This window comes from Psammomys obesus, unplaced genomic scaffold (genome assembly GCF_907164565.1).
Source record: "Psammomys obesus unplaced genomic scaffold, mPsaObe1.curated_primary_1811, whole genome shotgun sequence".
In the NCBI taxonomy this organism is placed as follows: Eukaryota; Metazoa; Chordata; class Mammalia; order Rodentia; family Muridae; genus Psammomys; species Psammomys obesus.
The window spans coordinates 11,484,075-11,503,786 of record NW_026591918.1 but is presented as its reverse complement, the minus strand read 5'-3'; the positions used below and the strand labels follow the sequence as shown (position 1 = coordinate 11,503,786).

General features: G+C 44.5%; 1 protein-coding gene across 1 annotated transcript in view; it reads left to right on the top strand.

Moving 5' to 3' along the window:
• LOC129680623 (anthrax toxin receptor-like) overlaps window positions 1–19,712 on the top strand; it is a 32,854-nt gene that overhangs the window by 4,269 nt on the left and 8,873 nt on the right. Inside the window, exons 2-10 of the mRNA XM_055612312.1 lie at window positions 11,480–11,551; window positions 12,689–12,760; window positions 14,542–14,623; window positions 14,707–14,740; window positions 15,664–15,743; window positions 15,824–16,003; window positions 16,156–16,233; window positions 16,327–16,387; window positions 18,301–18,405. Coding sequence (XP_055468287.1) covers window positions 11,480–11,551; window positions 12,689–12,760; window positions 14,542–14,623; window positions 14,707–14,740; window positions 15,664–15,743; window positions 15,824–16,003; window positions 16,156–16,233; window positions 16,327–16,387; window positions 18,301–18,405 — 764 coding nt within the window. The remainder of the gene's footprint in view (window positions 1–11,479; window positions 11,552–12,688; window positions 12,761–14,541; window positions 14,624–14,706; window positions 14,741–15,663; window positions 15,744–15,823; window positions 16,004–16,155; window positions 16,234–16,326; window positions 16,388–18,300; window positions 18,406–19,712) is intronic.

Sequence of the window (19,712 nt, the reverse complement as noted above, 5' to 3'; positions counted from 1 at the left end):
AGCAGGCCAATCAGATTATGTCAGAGGCAGTCCCTCTTCCCATTACTGTGTAACCCACTTGGACACTGAACTGTCATGGGCTACATCTGTGCAGGGGTTCTAGGTTATCTCAATGAATAGTCCTTGGTTGGAGTATGAGTCTCTGGGAAGTACCCTGTGTTCAAATTTTCTTGTTCTGTTGCTCTCCTTGTGGAGTTCCCGTCCCCTCCAGCTCTTGCTATTTCCCACTTCTTACATAAAATTCCGTTCACTCTGCCCGACAGTTGGCCAACAGGCTCAGCATCTGCTTTGATAGTCTGCAGGGCAGATGCTTTCAGAGGCCCTCTGTGGTAGGTTCCTAGGTTGTTTCCTGTTTTCTTCTTCCTCTGATGTCCATCCTCTTTGCCTCTCAGGATGGGGATTGAGCATTTTAGTTAGGGTCCTCTCTTTTGCTTAGTTTGTTTAGATGTACTGATTTTAGTGGGTTTATTCTATGTTTTATGTTTATATGAGTGAGTATATACCGTGTGTGTCTTTTTGCTTCTGGGACAACTCACTCAGGATGATCCTTTCCAGGTCCCACCATTTACCTGCAAATTTCATGATTTCCTTATTTTTCATTGCTGAGTAATACTCCATTGTATAGATGTACCACAGTTTCTGCATCCATTCTTCAGTTGAGGGGCATCTGGGCTGTTTCCAGCTTCTGGCTATTACAAATAAAGCTGCTACAAACATGGTTGAGCAAATGTCCTTTTTGTGTACTTGTGCCTCTTTTGGATATATGCCTAGGAGTGGTATGGCTGGATCTTGAGGAAGCACTATTCCTAGTTGTCTGAGAAAGCGCCAGATTGATTTCCAGAGTGGTTGTATAAGTTTACATTCCCACCAGCAGTGGAGGAGGGTTCCCCTGTCTCCACAACCTCTCCAGCATATGTTGTCACTTGAGTTTTTGATCTTGGCCATTCTGATGGATGTAAGGTGAAATCTCAGGGTTGTTTTGATTTGCATTTCCCTAATGGCTAATGAGGTTGAACATTTCTTTAAATGCTTCTCTGCCATTGGATATTCCTCTACAGAGAGTTCTCTGTTTAGCTCTGTTCCCCACTTTTTAAGTGGATTACTTGGTTTACTGCTTTTCAGCTTCTTTAGTTCTTTATGTATACTGGATATGAGTCCTCTGTCAGATAAAGGGTTGGTGATGATTCTTTCCCAATCTGTAGGCAGTCACTTTGTTTTGATGACAGTGTCCTTTGCTTTACAGAAGCTTTTCAATTTCATGAGGTCCCATTTATTGATTGTTGCTCTTAGAGCCTGTGCTGTTGGTGTTCTGTTCAGGAAGTTTTCTCCTGTACCAATGAGTTCTAGGGTATTTCCCACTTTTTTTTTTTTTTTTTTTAGCCGATTTAATGTGTCTGGTTTTATGTTGAGTTCTTTGATCCACTTAGACTTTGTTTTGTGCAGGGTGATAAGTATGGATCTATTTTCATTTTTCTACATGTAGACATCCAGTTGGGCAAGCACCATTTGTTGAAGATGCTATCTTTTTTCTACTGTATGGTTTTGGCATCTTTGTCAAAAATTAGGTGTCCATAAGTGTGTGGGTTTATTTCTGGGTCTTCTGTTCGGTTCCATTGATCCACCGTTCTGTTTCTATGCCAGTACCATGCAGTTTTTATAACTGTTGCTCTATAGTACAGCTTGAGATCAGGGATGGAGATACCTCCAGAAGATCTTTTATTGTAGAGGATTGTTTTAGCAATTCTGGGTTTCTTGTTATTCCATACGAAGTTGAGAATTTTTCTTTCCAGGTCTGTAAAGAATTGTGTTGGCAATTTGATGGGGATTGCATTAAATCTGTAGATTGCTTTTGGTAAGATGGACATTTTTACTATGTTAATCCTGCCAAGCCATTAGCATGGCAGATCTTTCCATCTTCTCATATCTTCTTCTATTTCTTTCTTTCAGAGACTTGAAATTTTTTTAATACAAGTCTTTGACTTGCTTGGTTAGGGTTACACCAAGGTACTTTATGTCATTTGTGGCTATTGTGAAGGGTGTTGTTTCTCTAATTTCTTTCTCAGCCCTTTTGTTTTTTGTATACAGGAGTGCTCCTGATTTTTTTGAGTTAATTTTGTATCCGGCCACTTTGCTGAAGGTGTTTATCAGCTGTAGGAGTTCCCTGGTAGAGTTTTTGGGGTCACTCACGTATACTATCATATCATCTGCAAATAGTTATAATTTGACTTTTTCCTTTCCCATCTATATCCCCTTGATCTCCTTAAACTGTCTTATTGCTCTAGCAAGGACTTCCAGCACTATGTTGGAGAGATATGGAGAGAGTGGGGAGCATTGTCTTGTCCCTGATTTCAGTGGGATTGCTTTAAGTTTCTCTCCGTTCAGTTTGATGTTGGCTATAGGCTTGTTGTATATCGCCTTTACTATGTTTAGATATGTGCCTTGTATCCCTGATCTCTCCAGTACTTTAAACATGAATGGATGTTGGATTTTGTCAAATGCTTTTTCAGCATCTAGGGAGATTATCATGTGATTTTTTTCTTTCAGTTTGTTTATATGGTGGATCACATTGATGGATTTCCATATATTGAACCACCCCTGCATACCTGGGATGAAGCCTACTTGGTCAGAGTGGATAATATCTTTGATGTGTTCTTGGATTCGGTTTGCAAGTATTTTGTTAAGTATTTTTGCATCAATGTTCATAAGGGAGATTGGCCTGAAATTCTCTTTCTTTGTTGAGTGTTTGTGAGGTTTAGGTACCAAGGTGACTGTGGCTTCATAGAATGAGTTTGGTAATGTTCCTTCTGTTTCTATTTTGTGGAATAGTTTGAAGAGAATTGGAGTTAGCTCTTCTTTGAAGGTCTGGTAAAATTCTGCGCTGAAGCCATCTGGTCCTGGGCTATTTTTGGTTGGGAGACTTTTGATGACTGCTTCTATTTCTTTGGGGGATATAGGACTATTTAATTGATTTACCTGTCCTGATTCAGCTTTGATAAGACAAATCAATCAAAAAAATTGTCCATTTTGTTTAGATTTTCAAATTTTGTGGCATATAGACTTTTGAAGTAAGTCCAAATGATTGTTTGGATTTCCTCAGTGTCTGTAGTTATGTCTCCCTTTTCATTTCTGATTTTGTTGATTTGGGTGGTGTCTCTCTGCCTTTTAGTTATCTTGGCTAAGGGTTTGTCGATCTTGTTGATTTTCTCAAAGAACCAGCTCTTGGTTTCATTGATTCTTTGAATTGTTTTATTTGTTTCTAATTGATTGATTTCAGCCCAGAGTTTGATTATTTCCAGCCGTCTGCTCCTTCTTGGTGTGTCTGCTTCTTCTTTTTCTAGGGTTTTTAAGTGAGCCATTAAGTTGCTTAAATGAGCTGTCTCGAATTTCTTCTTGAAGACACTTAGTGCTATGAATTTTCCTCTTAGCAGTGCTTTCATTGTGTCCCACAAGTTTGGGTATGTTGTGTCTTCATTTTCATTGATTTCTAGGAAGCCTTTAATTTCTTTCTTTATTTCTTCCCTGACCCAAACTGAACAAATTGTTCAGTTTCCATGTGTGTGTAGGCTTTTTGCTATTTCTGTTGTTGTTGAAGTCCAGCTTTACTCCATGGTGATCAGACAAGATACAAGGGATTATTTCAATCTTCTTGTATCTGTTGAGGCTTGCTTTGTGACCAACTATATGGTCTATTTTGGAGAAGGTTCCATGAGGTGCTGAGAAGAAGGTAAGTTCTTTTGTGTTTGGGTGTAAAGTTCTGTAAATGTCTGTTAGGTCCATTTGATTCATGACCTCTGTTAGAGACATTGTTTCTTTGTTTAATTTCTGTTTTGTTGACCTGTCCTTTGTTGAGAGTGGGGTGTTGAAGTCTCCCACTATTAATGTGTGGGGATCTATATGTGGTTTAAATTTTATCAATGTTTCTTTAACAAATGTGGGTGTTCTTGTATTTGGGGCATAGATGTTCAGGATTGTGATGTCCTCCTGGTGGAATTTTTCTTTGATGAGTATGAAGTGTCCTTCCCCATCTCTTTTTATTAATTTTGGTTGAAAGTCTATTTTATCAGATATTAGAATGGCTACTCCTGCTTGCTTCTTGGGTCCATTTGCTTGGAAAGTCGTCTTCCAACCCTTTACCCTCAGGTAATGTCTATCTTTGTGCCTTAGGTGTGTTTCTTGTATGTATGCAACAGATCGCTGGGTTTTGTTTACTTATCCATTCTGTTAATCTGTGTCTTTTTATTGGAGAGTTGAGTCCGTTGATGTTGAGAGAGATTAATGACCAGTGGCTGTTAGATCCTTTGATTTTGATGTTGGCTGTGGTCATAAGGTTGTGTGCTTGGTTGCTTTTTGTTTTACTGTAGTAAGGTTAATTATTTCCTGTGTTTTCTTGAAAGGAGCTAATTTTTTTTAGGTTGTATTTTCCCTTTCAGTGTCTTCTGTAATGCTGGATTTGTGTGTAGGTATTGTTGAAATTTGTTTTTGTCATTGAATATCTTGTTTTCTCCGTCTATGAGGACTGAGAGCTTTGCAGGGTATAGTATCCTGGGCTGACATCTGTGTTCTCTTAGGGTCTGCATGATATCCGTCCAGGCCCTTCTGGCTTTCATAGTCTCTGTTGAAAAGTCAGGTGTGATTCTAATAGGTTTGCCATTATATGTTACTTGGCCTTTTTCCCTTGCAGCTTTTAGTATTTTTTCTTTGTTCTGTACACTTACTGTTTTGATTATTATGTGGCGGGAGGATTTTCTTTTCTGGTCAAATTTGTTGGGTGTTCTGTAGGCTTCATGTATTCTTATTGGCCTCTCCTTTAACTTGGGGAAATTTTCTTCAATGATTTTGTTGAAAATATTTTTTTGGCCTTGGAGAAGGGTGTCTTCCTTTTCCTCTATACCTATTATTCTTAGGTTTTGTCTTTTCATATTGTCTTGGATTTCTTGGATGGTCTGTGTCAGGAATTTTTTGGATTTAACATTTTCTTTGACAGATACATCGATTTCTTCCATTGTATCTTCTACACCTGAGATTCTTTCTTCCATCTCTTGTAGTCTGTTGGTTATGCTTACCTCTGTAGTTCCTGTTTTCTTCCCTACATTCTTCCTCTCCATTATCTCCTCCATTTGTGTTTTCTTTAATTTTTCTAGTTCTATCTTCAGGTCTTGAGTTGTTTTGTTTACTTCCTTCACCTGTGTGATTGTACTTTCCTGTTTCTCTTTTAGTTCTTTCAACTCTGTTTCTTTTATTTCATTCAGTGCTTTAAGCATTTCCTTTCTAAAGGCCATAAACTGTTTGGCTGCAACTTCCTCTATTTCTTTACGGATGGCAATATTCTGTTTAAGTTTATCTTCCTCTATGTCTTTATGTATCTTATTTGTTTCCTCTGTTATCATCTTCATGAGCATAGTTGTTAGGTCATCTTCTTGGATTTCAGTTATGCTGGGGTCTCCAGGGCTACTTGCCCCTGGGTAACTGGGTTCTGGAGATGCCATATTGCTCTGTCTTTTGTTGCTTGAGCTTTTACGCTGGCCTCTACCCATTGTGCTATCTTAGGTGTTTGGGGTTATTTTCTGGTGTTTCCTGGGGATCCTGTGGTGGAGAGCATCCCCTTGGCAGAAAGCTGGTTTTTCCTGAAGTCTTCTCAGCTTTTTGGGTATAGTCCCTGGATAGCTGGCGTTTTTTCAGGAGTTGCTGCTGCTCACCTCAGGGATAGAGACCTGAGTGGTAACTGGTCTTTGTTAGTCGAGAGGGTTCTCCTCTCACCCAGGGAAGTCCTGAAGACAGCTGCCCTGTTTCTGGGTTTCTTGCTGTAAATTTAATGATCAGCTGCTGTTACCCAGTTGGACATCTGGTGCACAGCAACTGTTGTGCCTGTGTCTGGAGCACAGCTGAGTGATGGTGGCTCTGCCCCGCTGGTCTGCGAGACTTTTTCCAGGGAAGGATTGGGTGATTTAAGTCAGTACAGTTTCCTTCCTTCCTTGTGGATTCTCTGGAGACAGGGACTCCCAGTCTCTTTTTTGCCCTGGGGTGCACCGCTCCATCTCCGCCAGAAACTGCCTGTGTCTGCCTTTCCAGCCTTTGGGAGCCTGGGCATCTGCCTAAACTGGGTAATTTTCCCAAGACCTTTTCAGGGTGGAGGTGTCGGCTGAGTGCTCTGAGATCAAACCAGCCGTTTCCCTCCCTGTGTGTTTGCACTGGACAGTGAAACGCAGTCTCTGGTGTCCTGGAGCCCACAGTTCTATCTGGGGCAGCTAATCAGGCGTGCAGGCAGGGCTCTGTGCTGGAGCCTGGGTCCCCGGGTTTGGCTCCGGGCTGGCTCCTGGGGTGCCTGCGGAACCCTAATCTTTTCCAGGGGATGTCTGGGTGACCTAAGGTCGGTCCCAATCGTTTCCTACACAGTTGGGTTATCTCTCGACTGAAAATTCCAGTCTATGATAGTGTGGTGCGCATGGTTCAGTCTGGGACAGTGACCAGAGACACTGGCTTGTGACTCTGGGCTGGGGCTGGGGCTGGCGGCCAAGCGTGTGGTGGAACCGGGATCTCTTCCGCGGTTTAGCCAGGTGAGTTAAAAGCTGATTGAATCCCCCACCGTGGGGTATCCTCTCACCTGGGAAACAGAATCGCCTGTGTTTTATTGCCGTGAGTTCTGGTTGCTGGTGACTGTGCCGATCCTGCTGTGCTGCTGCTCAGAATGAGAGTCCTCCCGGCGCTGCCATCTTGCCCCGCCTCCGATTCTTTGGATTTTCTTGGTGTCTATTGTTATGTCCTCATTTCCATTTTAGTCCCCATTTCCATTTAGTTTCCATTGCCTTTTAGTTTATATAAGGGTTTGTCTGTCTTTTGATTTTCTCAAAGAACCAGTTCTTGGTTTAATTGATTCTTTGTGTGGTTCTCTTTGTTTCTACTTTAGTGATTTCAGCCCTGAGTTTGATTATTTCCTGCCATCTACTCCTCTTGGGTGTGTTTGCTTCTTTTGTTCTAGATCTGTCAGGTATACTGTTACATTGCAAGTATGAGGGCTCTCTAATTTTGTTATGAAGACACTTAGTGATATGCATTTTTCTCTCAGCACCAATTTCAGCATGTTCTATAGGTCTGGGTATGTTGTATATTCATTTGCATTGTATTGTAGGAAGTCTTTAATTTCTTTATTTCTTTCTTGACCTAGTTGTCACTCAGTAAAGAGTTTTTCAGTTTCCATGAGTTTGTAGGCTTTCTGTTATTTCTGTTTTTATTGAAGTCTGGTTTTAATTTATGGTGTTTTGATAAGAAATGGGATTACTGTAATTTTCTTGTATCTGTTGAGACTGGTTTTGTGATTGAGTATATGGTCAATTTTGGAGAAGGTTCTGTGGAATGCTGAGAAGAGTGTGTATTTTGTATTTGGGTGAAACATTCTATAGAGGTGTTAGGTCCATTTAAGTCATAACATCTATTACTTCCATTATTTCTCTGTTTAGTTTCTGTCTGGTTGAATTGTCCATTGGTGAATGTGGGATTTTGAAGTCTCCCACTATTAATGTGTGGGGGCTCAATATGTGATTTAAGCTTTAGAAATGTTTCTTTTACAATTGTGGGTGCCTTTGTCTTGGGGCATAGATGTTCAGAAGTAAGATGTCACTTTGATGGATTTCTTTTTCATTGATGAGTACAAAGTGTCCTTCTCCATCTTTTTTGATTAATTTTTTGTGGAAATATATTTTGTTAGATATTACAAAGGCTACATCAGCTTGCTTTTTGAGTCCATTTGCTTGGAAATTTTTTTCCAGCACTTTACTCTGAGGTAATGTTTATCTTTGATATTGAGGTGTGTTTCTTATGTGCAAGAAAATGATATATCCTGCTTCCACATCTTTCTATTTGGGAATTATGTCCACTAATGTTGAGAGATGTTAATGACCAATGATTGTTAATTCCTGTTATTTTAAGGTTGTTGTTTGTGTATGTGTGTGTTTCCTTTCTTTTGATTTTGCTGGTGTGAAATTATATTTTCTGTGTTTTCTTCAATGTAGTTTACCTTCTTGGATTGGAATTTTCTTTCTAGTATCTTCTGTAAGGGCTAGATTTATAGATAGATACATATTAAATTTGGTTTTGTCATGGATAATATCTTGTTTTCTCAGTCTACAGTGATTGAAAGTTTTTCTGGGTGTAGTAGTCTGGTTGGGATGGCAGCTGCGGTTTGTTAGTGTCTTCAAAACACCTGTCCAGGTCCTTCTGGCTTTTGGAGTTTCTCTTGAAAAGTTAGGTATAATTCTAATAGGTCTGCCTTTATGTTACTTGGCCTTTTTTTTTTTAACCTTGTAGCTTTTAATATTGTTCTTTGTTCTGTACATTTAGTGTTTGATTATTATGTGGCAGGAGAAATTTCTTTTATACTCTTACATTGGCCTTTTATATTCTTATATTGGCCTCTAGTCATCTGGGTTTGGGGTTATCATAGGTTTAGGTTCTGATTTCTGAATTTATCTTTGTTAGATGGATGTTTTTTTTTCCCCCTTGGTTTCTGTTTCCTTTCTGGTATTCTGGCCTGAGTGGCTTTGGATTCTGGTGAGTACCTGAATCTTCAGTTCATCAGGGTTTCTCTGCTGGGGTTTTGTTGACAGTGTGGCTTCTGGGGTTTGGGGTGTCAATGCTGCCTCTGTGCTCCCAAGTACCTGTGATGTCACTGGGGTTCCTAGTACAGAGCGGCCTTTGGTAAAGCAGAAGTCTTCTGCTGGAGTTGTGGGATGAGATATGGAGTCCCTGGGGGCTTTTTTGGGGGCTGTTGGGCAGGCTTTAAGGAGTGTTAGGTGTTAGGGGACAGTGGGTATTGTCTTTCCTGGGATTCTTAAGGCCAGTGCAGCAGACAAGGTGCGTGTTGAGAAAGCAGCTGCTATCTAAATATTACCATTTTTAAGTAAAAACCTTCTGCTCTGCACTGAAGCAATAAGGAAGATGCCCAAGGACAAGACCCTACCCACCAAAGGCCAGGTCTTCTGAAATTACAAATTCATCAAAAAGGAGGAATCTAAATTGACATTGCCACTGAAGTAGTTCCTTGCTTGAAAACAACCACCTCGCAAAGTATTTCCCTGGGATCAGTACACAAAGACAGTTGAAGCTATGATCTAAAGAAGCAAGGCTTCATAGCAAGCTAGCAACAGCACTTGGCAGCATCATTTGTATAGCACTGTTTTGTAGGCACAAAGGATGCAAGATTGGGGGGGGGTCACAGGGCATAGCGCCATGGTTCTAGAAAAACATTGAGTCCAGACAAAATGTGGCTGGATCAGAGTACACAACGCTGAGGAGATGAAGTCTAAGTTTCAGTGAAGACCCTAGGATGCTGGTGATGCCCAAACCAAGGGGCATGTGCTGAGAAAAGCTGCAAGCACAGATTAGACTCCAAAGAAGAGAGGCTGTGTGTGTTGAAGATGGCAGAGCTAGTGGGTCAGGGCTACCCAACGGGGAAGATTCCAGGGCTCTTAAGACCCCAGATGCTAGAAATGTTCGCCCTTCTGGGCTTCAGCTTTGCTTTAGTCTTATCTTTCCTCGCTGTGCTCCCATTCCTCCTCTTTGCCACAGCAAATCTCTACTCTGGGCTGCTACATGTTAAAAATGTCTTATTTGCTTTTAACGGTTATTGGAGCCCACTGGCTTAGTCTCTGAAAAGATTACTCACCTGTGCTTTTGAGCAGTGTTGGAACTGTTAAAAAGACTATCGGGCTTTTGAAGTTAGAATGCATTTTGTGCTCAGAGACATCCATGAACTGTCAAGGAAAGGGGGGACGTTACAGATTAAAAGTAATATGTTTTGCTGTCAAGTTGACAAGGGGTAGACTTGTAACAGTTAACTTTATCCACTTGACAGGATCTAAGCTTGCTTAGGAAACACATTTCTGGACAGACACATGCACGCGCGCGTGCACATACACACACACGGGCACAAGAGAGTTTCTGTGTTGGGTTACCTAAGGAGGAAAGACCCACCTAAATATGGGCAACACTATTTCATGGGTTGCCATCTCAGGTGAAGACAGGGGCGCTAGCAAGCTAAGCAGGGCATCCCTATCTCCTTGTTCTCCGACTGTGATCTAACTGCCTCATGATCCTGCCTCTGTGCTTGCCCAATGAAAACAAACTTTTTTCTTTTTTTAAAGTTGCTTCTGTCAGATATTTTATCACAGCAAAAAGTGACCAGCTCAGTGCCAAGTACACATATGAGCACGACATTCAGGAAGGCCGCGTACATGGGCACAATGATCACTGCAGTTAAAAACTTAGGATCTGTCAATAGGTGCCCCTGACATACACATTATTCAAAGCACATGAACCAACAAAATCCAGAGCATATCCCAGCCTCAAATCCACTTGAGTCCAGGATTCAGCTTTCAGAAAGAACAGGTGGCCACTGGGTAGTCACCCACCTCCCTCCATACCTGACACACTTTTTATTCCCCCCGGGATGTGAAGCTCAGCAGAGAGGTATATGATTGCAAAGGTTATTGTTTCTGGGATGTGGGTGCAATGTGAATCCTACTCGATGGAAGGCCACAAAGCCCCAACTTCCCTCATCTGCTTACTTTCCATTCAGGAACTGAGGCGGGCGGCGGGGGGTGGGGACTGAGAGCAGGAATTTGAGAGTCAAAGTGGAAGACTCTGAGACCGTCTTCGGTCTTAGAGTCCTAGAATCTTCTCTTTTGGATAGCCCTGCCCCACTATCTGCATGCGGGGAGAGGGCACTGTGATATCGTGACAGCAGTGGCTGGGCCTCCATCTGCCCTTTCCAGGCAGCATCTGTTGGAGGAGCCCTTCTCGGCCCAGGGTGGTTGGGTTCTGTAGACTAGTAAGAAGGCTAGGCTTCAAAACAGCCTTGCATTCCCACAACCACAGCTAAGGCCCATTTCCCAGAGAAAATGCCTCTATGTGTATGCTCAGAAATGTGGGAGAATTTGGAAATGGAGAAACGTCATGATAAAAGAGTGCATGTGGTACACAGGTATGAAAAAGGATCTGCATTTGTTAAGGCAAATCTGATGTTCAAAAACTCGAAAAGGACAAAGATAATATGGCTCAGGCATGGATTATGGCTTGCAAGGACTTCTGACAACAGTGGTATTAAGTGAGAAGTGGGGCTGGAAAACCAAGGCAAGTGGGGAGCCCAGACAGAATGCAGATAAGCACTCAGGCTTTTCCAAACAAGAAATCCTCCCCTATTTCAACACCACACAGACCCTGCCTTGCTATGAACAGCCAGCCACATTACTGAGCTTCTAAGTGTCTTTTCATGCAGTCCTGTCCATTCCAGCAGATGGCGCTGTCTAGCCACTCTCTGCCCATTGCTGGCCCCGAAGAAAGTGACCTCTCAGGCTCTTCTAGTATGGTCAGCACTATTGGTGACAAGGCAGCTTGTAAAGGAAGCAGATGGAAGGCTGGGAAGGTAGGAAGTGGGAAGGAGCACTGGAACTCTTTGTTCACTGAGGGATGTCTCCTTTGTCTTCAGGTCTGATCGCATGGCGCGCGGCTGGCCCTACGTTTCCCAGTTTGTGGAGGATATGGTGCAGAGATTATCAAAGTACGACTTGATACCGCAGGCTCTTTTGTGATGCAGGGGCCATGTCGTGCCATGCAGAGGACATATTTCTTGGATTTGGTAGGCGCAAGAGTTCCTCATAGAGCGAGCACAGCCCCAGGCTGGTGCGATGAGCCGGATAGAGGACACAGTACGCTTATTCCATGGGGTGTCTGCAGCCTTGTTGCTCCTGCCTAGGATCTAGCTGTACTATACGGGCAGAATCCATCTTCCAGGACCCCTGAGGCTTGGAAGGCCAGGGAGGGTAGGGAGATTGGTAACTTAGTAAGTAGCACCTGGTTACAGAGTACTTGGGGTCAAAAGAAAAGAACAGGCAACAAGCCTCGGAAGGATACGGGAAAAGGCAATGACTCCCTAGAGGAAGGCAGGGTAGTATCCAAGGGAATGTGGAAATGAGATAACTCCAATAATGGAGATGCTAAGGACAGGGCAACCATTAGGGTGGTCTTTGAGGCTGTTGAGTGAAGGTAATTCAGGGGAGGCCTGGTCAGCTTGGAAACAAGGACAGAGGGATTTACTAAGCCAGGCCAAGGGCCTTAGATTTTCCAGTGTGAGCTATGAGGTGGCTATAGAATTTTTGTGGAGATTAGAGAACAAGATCAGAACAGAGATCCAACTGAGTCAGGAACTAGGGATGAGTCACTAGGGAACTAAGTCAGGGCTACTGGATGGGTTTGTGAGGGTCCTGTGGTAGAGAGCAGTGAATGGGGAAAAGGGGAGTCCAGAGGAATATCAGTTCCTTGGAGCTGGGTTGAGATGGCAGTAGTCGTCAAGAGTTGAGGAAGAGTGAGGTTCTTATGAAGGAGTCTTCTTCCTTGTTCAGCATGGGTGGGCGTGTATGCGAGTGTGTATACATGTATGGGTGTAAGCACATATGAGTGTGTGTGTGTTCTAGCACAGGGATTGAGTAAGGGGTCGAGTTGGCTTGCCTCTCTTTCCCAGGGGCCACATTTTCATAGAGTAAGGAATTTATTCGAAGTCCCTATGCCTACTAGATAAGGCCTCAAAGTGGAAGTGATGAGATTAGGGAAGAGAGAATTTTGTTTGAATACCTTTCTTGACATCTGGATGAAATCACATTTCGGCAGTGGCATCTCATAAACACCTGCTTCCTCCCAGCCAGGATCTGCGGGTGTCATTCATCTCCTTCTCCTGTAAAGGCAACATCATCCTGCCTATCACTGGGAACAGGTAAGTGTTCATTTGAAAGCTAATACAAGCCTGATATTCTGGGCCCTTCATGGAACTGAGGCTTGCAACTTCCATGAGGGTGTCTTCCCACACGTGTCCACAGTGGCTGGTCACTGCATGCCTGTATACTGATATCCGCTGCTAACTGTAGCTAACAACCCCTTGAATTCCTGCTCGCCCAAAACCTTGTGCTTCCAGAAGATTTCCACCTTCTTGTGTCTGTCTTCTATCACTCTTGAATATTCTCTGGGACCCGGCTGTGACAACACATGAGATTGAGGAGGTGATGGAGCAGATAGGTGGATCTCCTACACAATCCTAGCTTGTGTAGAGCCTGTTGGACTAGATGATCCTCTGCCTGGGTCAATGGACAGGGAGATAGCTGGGAACCAGGAGAAGGTTCTAGGTCCAGGAAAAAGCAGCTGAGTCCCACTCTGGAATGAAGGAATCCCAGGCTGGGAGCATGAATCTAAGGGTGGCCTTTATACTACAGGCAGATATGGGGAGCAGATACGGGTACCACAGAGGGCGGTGACCCACCTGTCCCCAGTGTATCCGAGAAAGGATATTGGGAACTTCTGACTATTTGGCCTGGAAATCCAAACAGAGCAAAAGTAACAGAGAGACAGGCATGGGCATTTAGGGTTTGGGGTGTGTGGAGGCCTAGGAAACCTCTGTCCAGGGCTTAGGAGAAAATCCAGGAGCAATGAGTGAAAGAGAACAGGTTCGTGGAGGTGACAGATTTGGTTTGCCTGGGAAAGGAACAGGGCTGTTGGCTCCAGGAGTCCAGGGAATATCTGATGTGGCCTGTGGCTTGGGTTCAAAGAGACCTGACTGGGTTTGGGGCAGCTGAGGGGACATCTATGAAAGGATTCTGGTAGGAAGCCCAGAGAGGCAGTAGAGGCTGGGCAGATGGGTGGGGGTTGGGCTGGGTTTGGCAGGCTGTGATTTGACCCCACTGGGCATAACAGGTGTTACCCTCATACTCTGTAGGCTGGGCTGGGCCCAGGCATAAAGCCTTCAGAGCTCAGCTCATGTCAAGCTCTCTTTGTGCCCAATAGGAATCCATGTTAGAGTCAATTGTGAGTCATCTTGCTGTGCCTGTGCAGTCTTGTCACATTGGATTATCCTCATATCCCACTTCCTGTCCCAGAACAGCCACCAGACCTAGGCCTGCCTCAGAATGTTCTGTTTTAACAGCCCCTGACAGGCCATGTTGCTTCTAGCTTAGAGAATAACACAAGTGGCTCATGGACAGCCCTCAGTGCTGAACTCTCAGGTTCAGGACTTCTCTGTAGGGAGCTTCTCTGTGGAGTTCACAGTTGGGTTCGCATGTAAGTAGACTGGCTTCCGCCTTTACCAGCGAGAGGGAAAGGAGTCAGGCCAGGGCTCTGTGACAGTGAGGATGGAAGCCAGGCAGTGCCTCAGCAGGCTGATAGGATTCCCTTAAGCCCTACCCAGTGAGTAACAGACTGCTCAGGAGAAAGGTGACCTTGACATCAGTGTTGCCATTGGGAGTCTTTGGCTCAGACACTGGCTGAGAACTTCCCCTGTTCTCCTACGCAGGGCCAAAGCTTCCTTTGTGCTCTTGTGATCAGAGACAGACTCAGAGCAGAAAGAGTAATCTGGCCTCTTGCCTGGTACCCTCTTCCACCATTACCAACACCTAGTGTCTCCATTGAAACTTAAACATCACCTTTTCAGCTTCATATTGTCACTCTCTGTGGCCTTCAAGAGTGGCCTTCATGTTACCTTTCTTTCTCTCTCTTTTTTTTTTTCAGAGAAGAAATCAAGAAGGGTCTTCAAAGACTGAAGAATACTATACCTGCAGGACATGAAGAACTTTTCCAAGGATTGTGGAAGGTGTGGAGAGCTAGACCCACCTATGGGCTGAGTGCCATGGGCTCATCTCACAGTGTCTCCCATTTTCCTTTGTTTCCTTGCAGGCAAATAAACAGATAAAAAAGGTCAACTCAGGAGGTGAGCTGCCTGTACTTTAGTTGGGTGGGTCCCCATAGAGCCAGGCTTCCCTGGAAATTCCATGTGCAGATCCCCAGGCCTCTCCTAATTCTTATCTAGCGCTAGAAAAGATCCGGTGGTCCCTTCTCTGAGCCCGCAGACCCCTATGAGCAGTGGTGTGTTTATGATTCTTCTGAGAAGAGTAGGAGGCCCCCTATGGCTATGTGTGGGTCTTGGTTATGCTGAGATCTTTGGCCTACAGATGGGCTTGTGAACAGAAAGGGGCAAAGCACAGTGACCCATACATGAAAACCAGGGCTCAATGGCTACCAGATCTTCCCTTTTCAAGTCTTTCTTCTTTTGACCTGTCTCCTGGGCCCATGTGTCAGGTAGTTCAAGGGGTCATGCAGAGCCAGGAACACATAGCTTGGAGTGTAGGCCTATAGCCTTTGTCCAGAACAGGTTCGAGCAGATGAGAAAAGATTCTGAGGGGATGTGGAGTTCCTTGCCTAATGCCTTCTGTGACATACAGTCCTGGTGGACTGGGCCCACTGTTACCAAGTGGACACCTCTCTAGAGCTGTGCCCAGAGTTAGCACCAGCCTCTACTTGCCCCACTGGGCATCCTCAGCAGGAGGGTTTTCCTGATGCTCCAGTTCTCAAGGGTAGGCTGAGCAGTGATCTACTGCTCCCCTGATCTACCTCCACAGGCTGCTCCCGCACCCCTCTGTCCACGGTAGAATAGGCAGTGAACAAAGTCCCTTTTTACTCTAGGGAATATCAAATAGTGGGTTCTGGGTCTGGACCCCTGACCCAAGTGGCTAAGGAGTTGAGAAAACTGGATATGCATTGGGTAGTGCTAGGCCTGTTAGCCTGTGGGAGTTCTAGAGATTCTTCAGGCCTTCCTTGAACCTCACGCATCAAGTCACTCTTGCTTTCCTGCAGGTGTCCACCGTCCCAGCATGATCATCTCCGTACTCTTCAGCCCTCTGGATGATATTACCTATAATTATTCGTTGGAAGAGGTGAGCCCAGCCATCCTCAGCTGCATCTCTTCTGTGCCGTACACTTTGCTGCTTTATAATTAACTTTTTCTCTCTCTTAGGTTGATACCATTCGGAAAATGGGAACGACCATTTACAGTGTGGGTCTGGGCCTGTCTGAGGAAGATCAGGTAAGAGTCCAGGTGACCACGTGCTCCTCTGAGCCCCAGCTGAAGAACACCCTCCCAGAGGTAGTCCTCTCATTCTCCCGGGGATGTGGGCAACAGGTGACCACTGCTGCGGTAAGGCAGACTGACTGAGATTCTTGCTCCAGGTAGGGTGATGAGGGAGCTTTCTGTTTCCAAAGCCTAGGCTGTGGGCAGAAGCCAGTGTCTGAGCCATGGTTGAATCAAATAGCTCCTGGCTGGAGGCTCAAGTCGCTTCTCTCTTTTAGATAAGAGGACTGGCAGGAAAACCAGAAAATGCATTTCCAAATAAGAAAGCTGAGGAAATGACGGACCTCATTACCCCGGTGAGTGCAGGGGGTACGGGCAGGGCCATGACACCTCGCAGGATTGCTGAAGCTAACTCTCCCTGACCTCATTTATTGCCCTCTATATTCCAGTTAGCTTCCAAGATCTGTCCGTCCCTTACATCTTCAGACACACGCTTTATATGTATGGGAGGTAAGAGCTGAGAGGACCCTTGTGTTGTAGACAGACAAATGTGGTGTGTACACATGTGCTGGTGGTGTGTGAGTGACATGCATACAATGAGCATGCACGCATGTCAGTTTCTGGGTGGTGTGTGAAGTTTTGTGTGCACGTGGTTTGTACGGGCGTGTGTTCTATGTGTATGTGTGTTATGTTATTATTATTTAGTGGGACTGTATGGGCATATGATACGGGGTGTGCATGTCTGGATGTTTTGTGTGGATATGGACAGGGTGTGTGCTGGAGTATAAGGAAGTGATATATGTGTGTATGCGGAGGATGAACATTCATGGGGTGGCTATGGTTTGCGTATACTACAACCTGCATCTGAAAGGTACATGCTGTGATGGCATAGAAGTGTGTGTACAATCACTGCTTATTTATCTCATCACAAAAGTGTAATTGCTAAGCTAGGAAAAGAGTGCAGAATTCTCAGGGAAACTAAGATGGACCCACACCACTTCCAGAAAAGTCAAGCATTTGACGCTCACAAAAGGAGGACAGCAGCATGGCAATCGTGTTGAGGAATGAAGAGAAAGAACTGGGAACAGAGACTAGCCACTCTGTTACTTGTTACACTAGGGAATCTCTGCGACTGCAAAACTTCTACAAAGACAGCCATGTTTACTTCACCTCAGCACTGAAATGGTAGATACCTAACCCCAAGGACTGGAGATGACACGGGTGAGACCTCCCAGGTCAGCATGCAGAAGTTGCACATTTGTATGGTCCTGGGAGAAAGTTGCCTCTTTGCCAGGATCATGGCACATTCAGGCTTGGTCTCCACATGCCAGATTTTGTATCCTGCAAAAGAAAGCAGGGCATGGAGGCCTGGGTTGCTCTGCTGCCTTCAGCCTAGGAGCTGGGAACTGACATCTGTGTTGTCCCATGGAGCCCTACTATAGGTTTGGGCAGACAGGGCTATGATCACATCCAAGCTCTGTGAGGCCTAGGACAAAGTGCTGCGTGTCTCAGGGGTTACAGTGAACCCTCCGATGGATAGAAACGGCATGCACAGGCTGTCAGGGAGATTAGAGACAAACGATAGAGCGGTGACACGTGCAGTGTCTGTCTACAAGATGGTAGGTGCCAGAGACAGAGTCTGATCATGGTATTTCTATTCTGCTTCTTGGCTCTGTGTGGACCTTTGTCCTTCCCCATCCTGTGTAAGAGAGAGGAGATTGCTGTGTGGAGGGGAAGAAGCCTTCCCTCCTTACAGGCTCTCTTCTGCTTCTGGGAAAAGGAGCCCAGGCAGGCAGCCTTCCTGACTGCTGCATGTTTTCTGATTGTCCCATGGACAAACAGGCCTTGTTGTCCGGGCATCTGTGACAAGCCCCAAATGAAAACATGAGTTCTTTCCAAGGAGAAATGTGCCTCCAGACATCAGTTCAACCATGGACTTGTTAAACTGTTGGTTTTCCTATGCAAACCTGCCCCATACAGGGGACCTGTTTGGAGGGAAGTCCAGGCGAGAGGCTGAACCCCAAATGAAGCAGAATGGACTCTCTTTTTTAAGGCCAGCTTGGAGTCAACCTGTGTTCCAGGGAGTCTGCAGAAGGAGGAGAGTCTTTGGTCAACTATGGGCATCTGAAGTGCACAGGGTACAGTGATGAGCTGGCTCTGGGCCCTGAAGCAGTTCAGGGGCAAGAGCTGGGAAAACCCTAGCTGGCTCCTGTGGGATACATCCTGTGCTTTGTCTCCTGTATGCTGGTACCAGTGTCAGAGAGCATCCCCACTTGCTATGATTGGGGGTTTGTCAGCAAGTGGGGACCAATACAGATTCCCCCTCGCCGGAGGTCATCTTAGGCAATGGATGGCCCTAAAACGTTAGGTCTGCAAGAATGGAGCACTCAGCTCTCCTCATAGTTTGAATGTTGTCCTCACAGAATCAACCCCAGTGGTACTTCGTGGAAAAGGCTTTGACTTTGCCATGAGGAAAGAAGATGTTATTTGCAGGTTCCATTTCATGGACATAAACAAGACTTTCACGGGTAAGGGGGGCCACTGTTCTCTCGGTCAAGTCTCCCCATCCTGACTGTCCGGCTGGAGACTGGGGTTATGGGCAGTGTGTTCAAGTGAAAAGAGGGACCTGGCTAAGATAACTGGAGTACCGGCTCCTTCACTGGCACTTTTACTAGGATTCTGAAACTTAATGTTTTGTTTTGTTTTATCATGTTTTTATTTTCTTTTTATTCTCTGTCCTACATTCATCTAATTCTTATGTATTTTATTATTGGGCAACCTTTTAATTTATTTTTAATTTTAGATAATTCCTTTAAGTCATTTCCTCTCAAATTCCTGGCCTCCTCTTCTTTAACTGCTATTGATCCATATGCATGGGTAAAACCAACCTGCTGAATCCCTTCAGTGGATGGACCTGTTTTCAGGGCAGGGTACTTGGCACTGGACAACCCCTTAGGGAGCTCCTGCATGAGGAATTCTCCTTCTCTCTCCCTCTCAGTATCCTTTAGTGGCCTATAGATTTTATAGGGGTGATGGGCAGTCTTTTTTCCCCCTGTTTTTTATATTTACCATAGTCTTAGTAATATTTTGACTTCATTGTTCATTTTAAACCTCGTGACTTACATTTTTCATGATTTAATTTTTTATTTTCCTCCTTACACTTATGTAATTTTTATGTAATTGTTTTCAAGTTTTCTCATTATAGTTTTTAATCCTTTTTACTAATACGATGCTATTTTCTTCTCCCTTGTCCATACTTTCTTCTCTACTCTTCTACTTCTTTTTCTTTTCATGTATTTAAAAATCATTTTCTCCCCTTTCCCTGTCTGATTTCTTTATCTTGATTATTATCTCCATATATCCACAATGAATTCTCAGTTGTACATAAAATTAAAATCATGCCATCTTGCAGGAGAATAAATAAAAGATCAGAATATTAAGCAAAATAAGCTAGCTACAGAAAGACAAATGTCACATATTTTCTCTTCTAAACAGAATCTCCCCACCCCGTGTGTGCGCATATACATCTGTGAGCGTCTCTGTGTGTGTAAATGCATGTGTGTGTGTGTGTGTGTGTGTGTGTGTGAGTGTGTGCACATCTTCACTTAGGTCATGAATGTAGAACAGTGATCTCAGTCCCTAATAGGTGAGCTCTGGGGTGCAGGGGTCTGCTTCTGCTGGGCACCAGAGTGCTGTTTGGTGCTGGGGTGCTGAGCAGAGTTGGGGCTCACCAGTAGTCCTTGGATTGAAGAAGGTGCTGGGAGATTGCTGCTTGTTTGTCAGACCATCAGCCCTTCAGGTAGAGGGCAACCGTGGTGGAAGGACACACCTACTG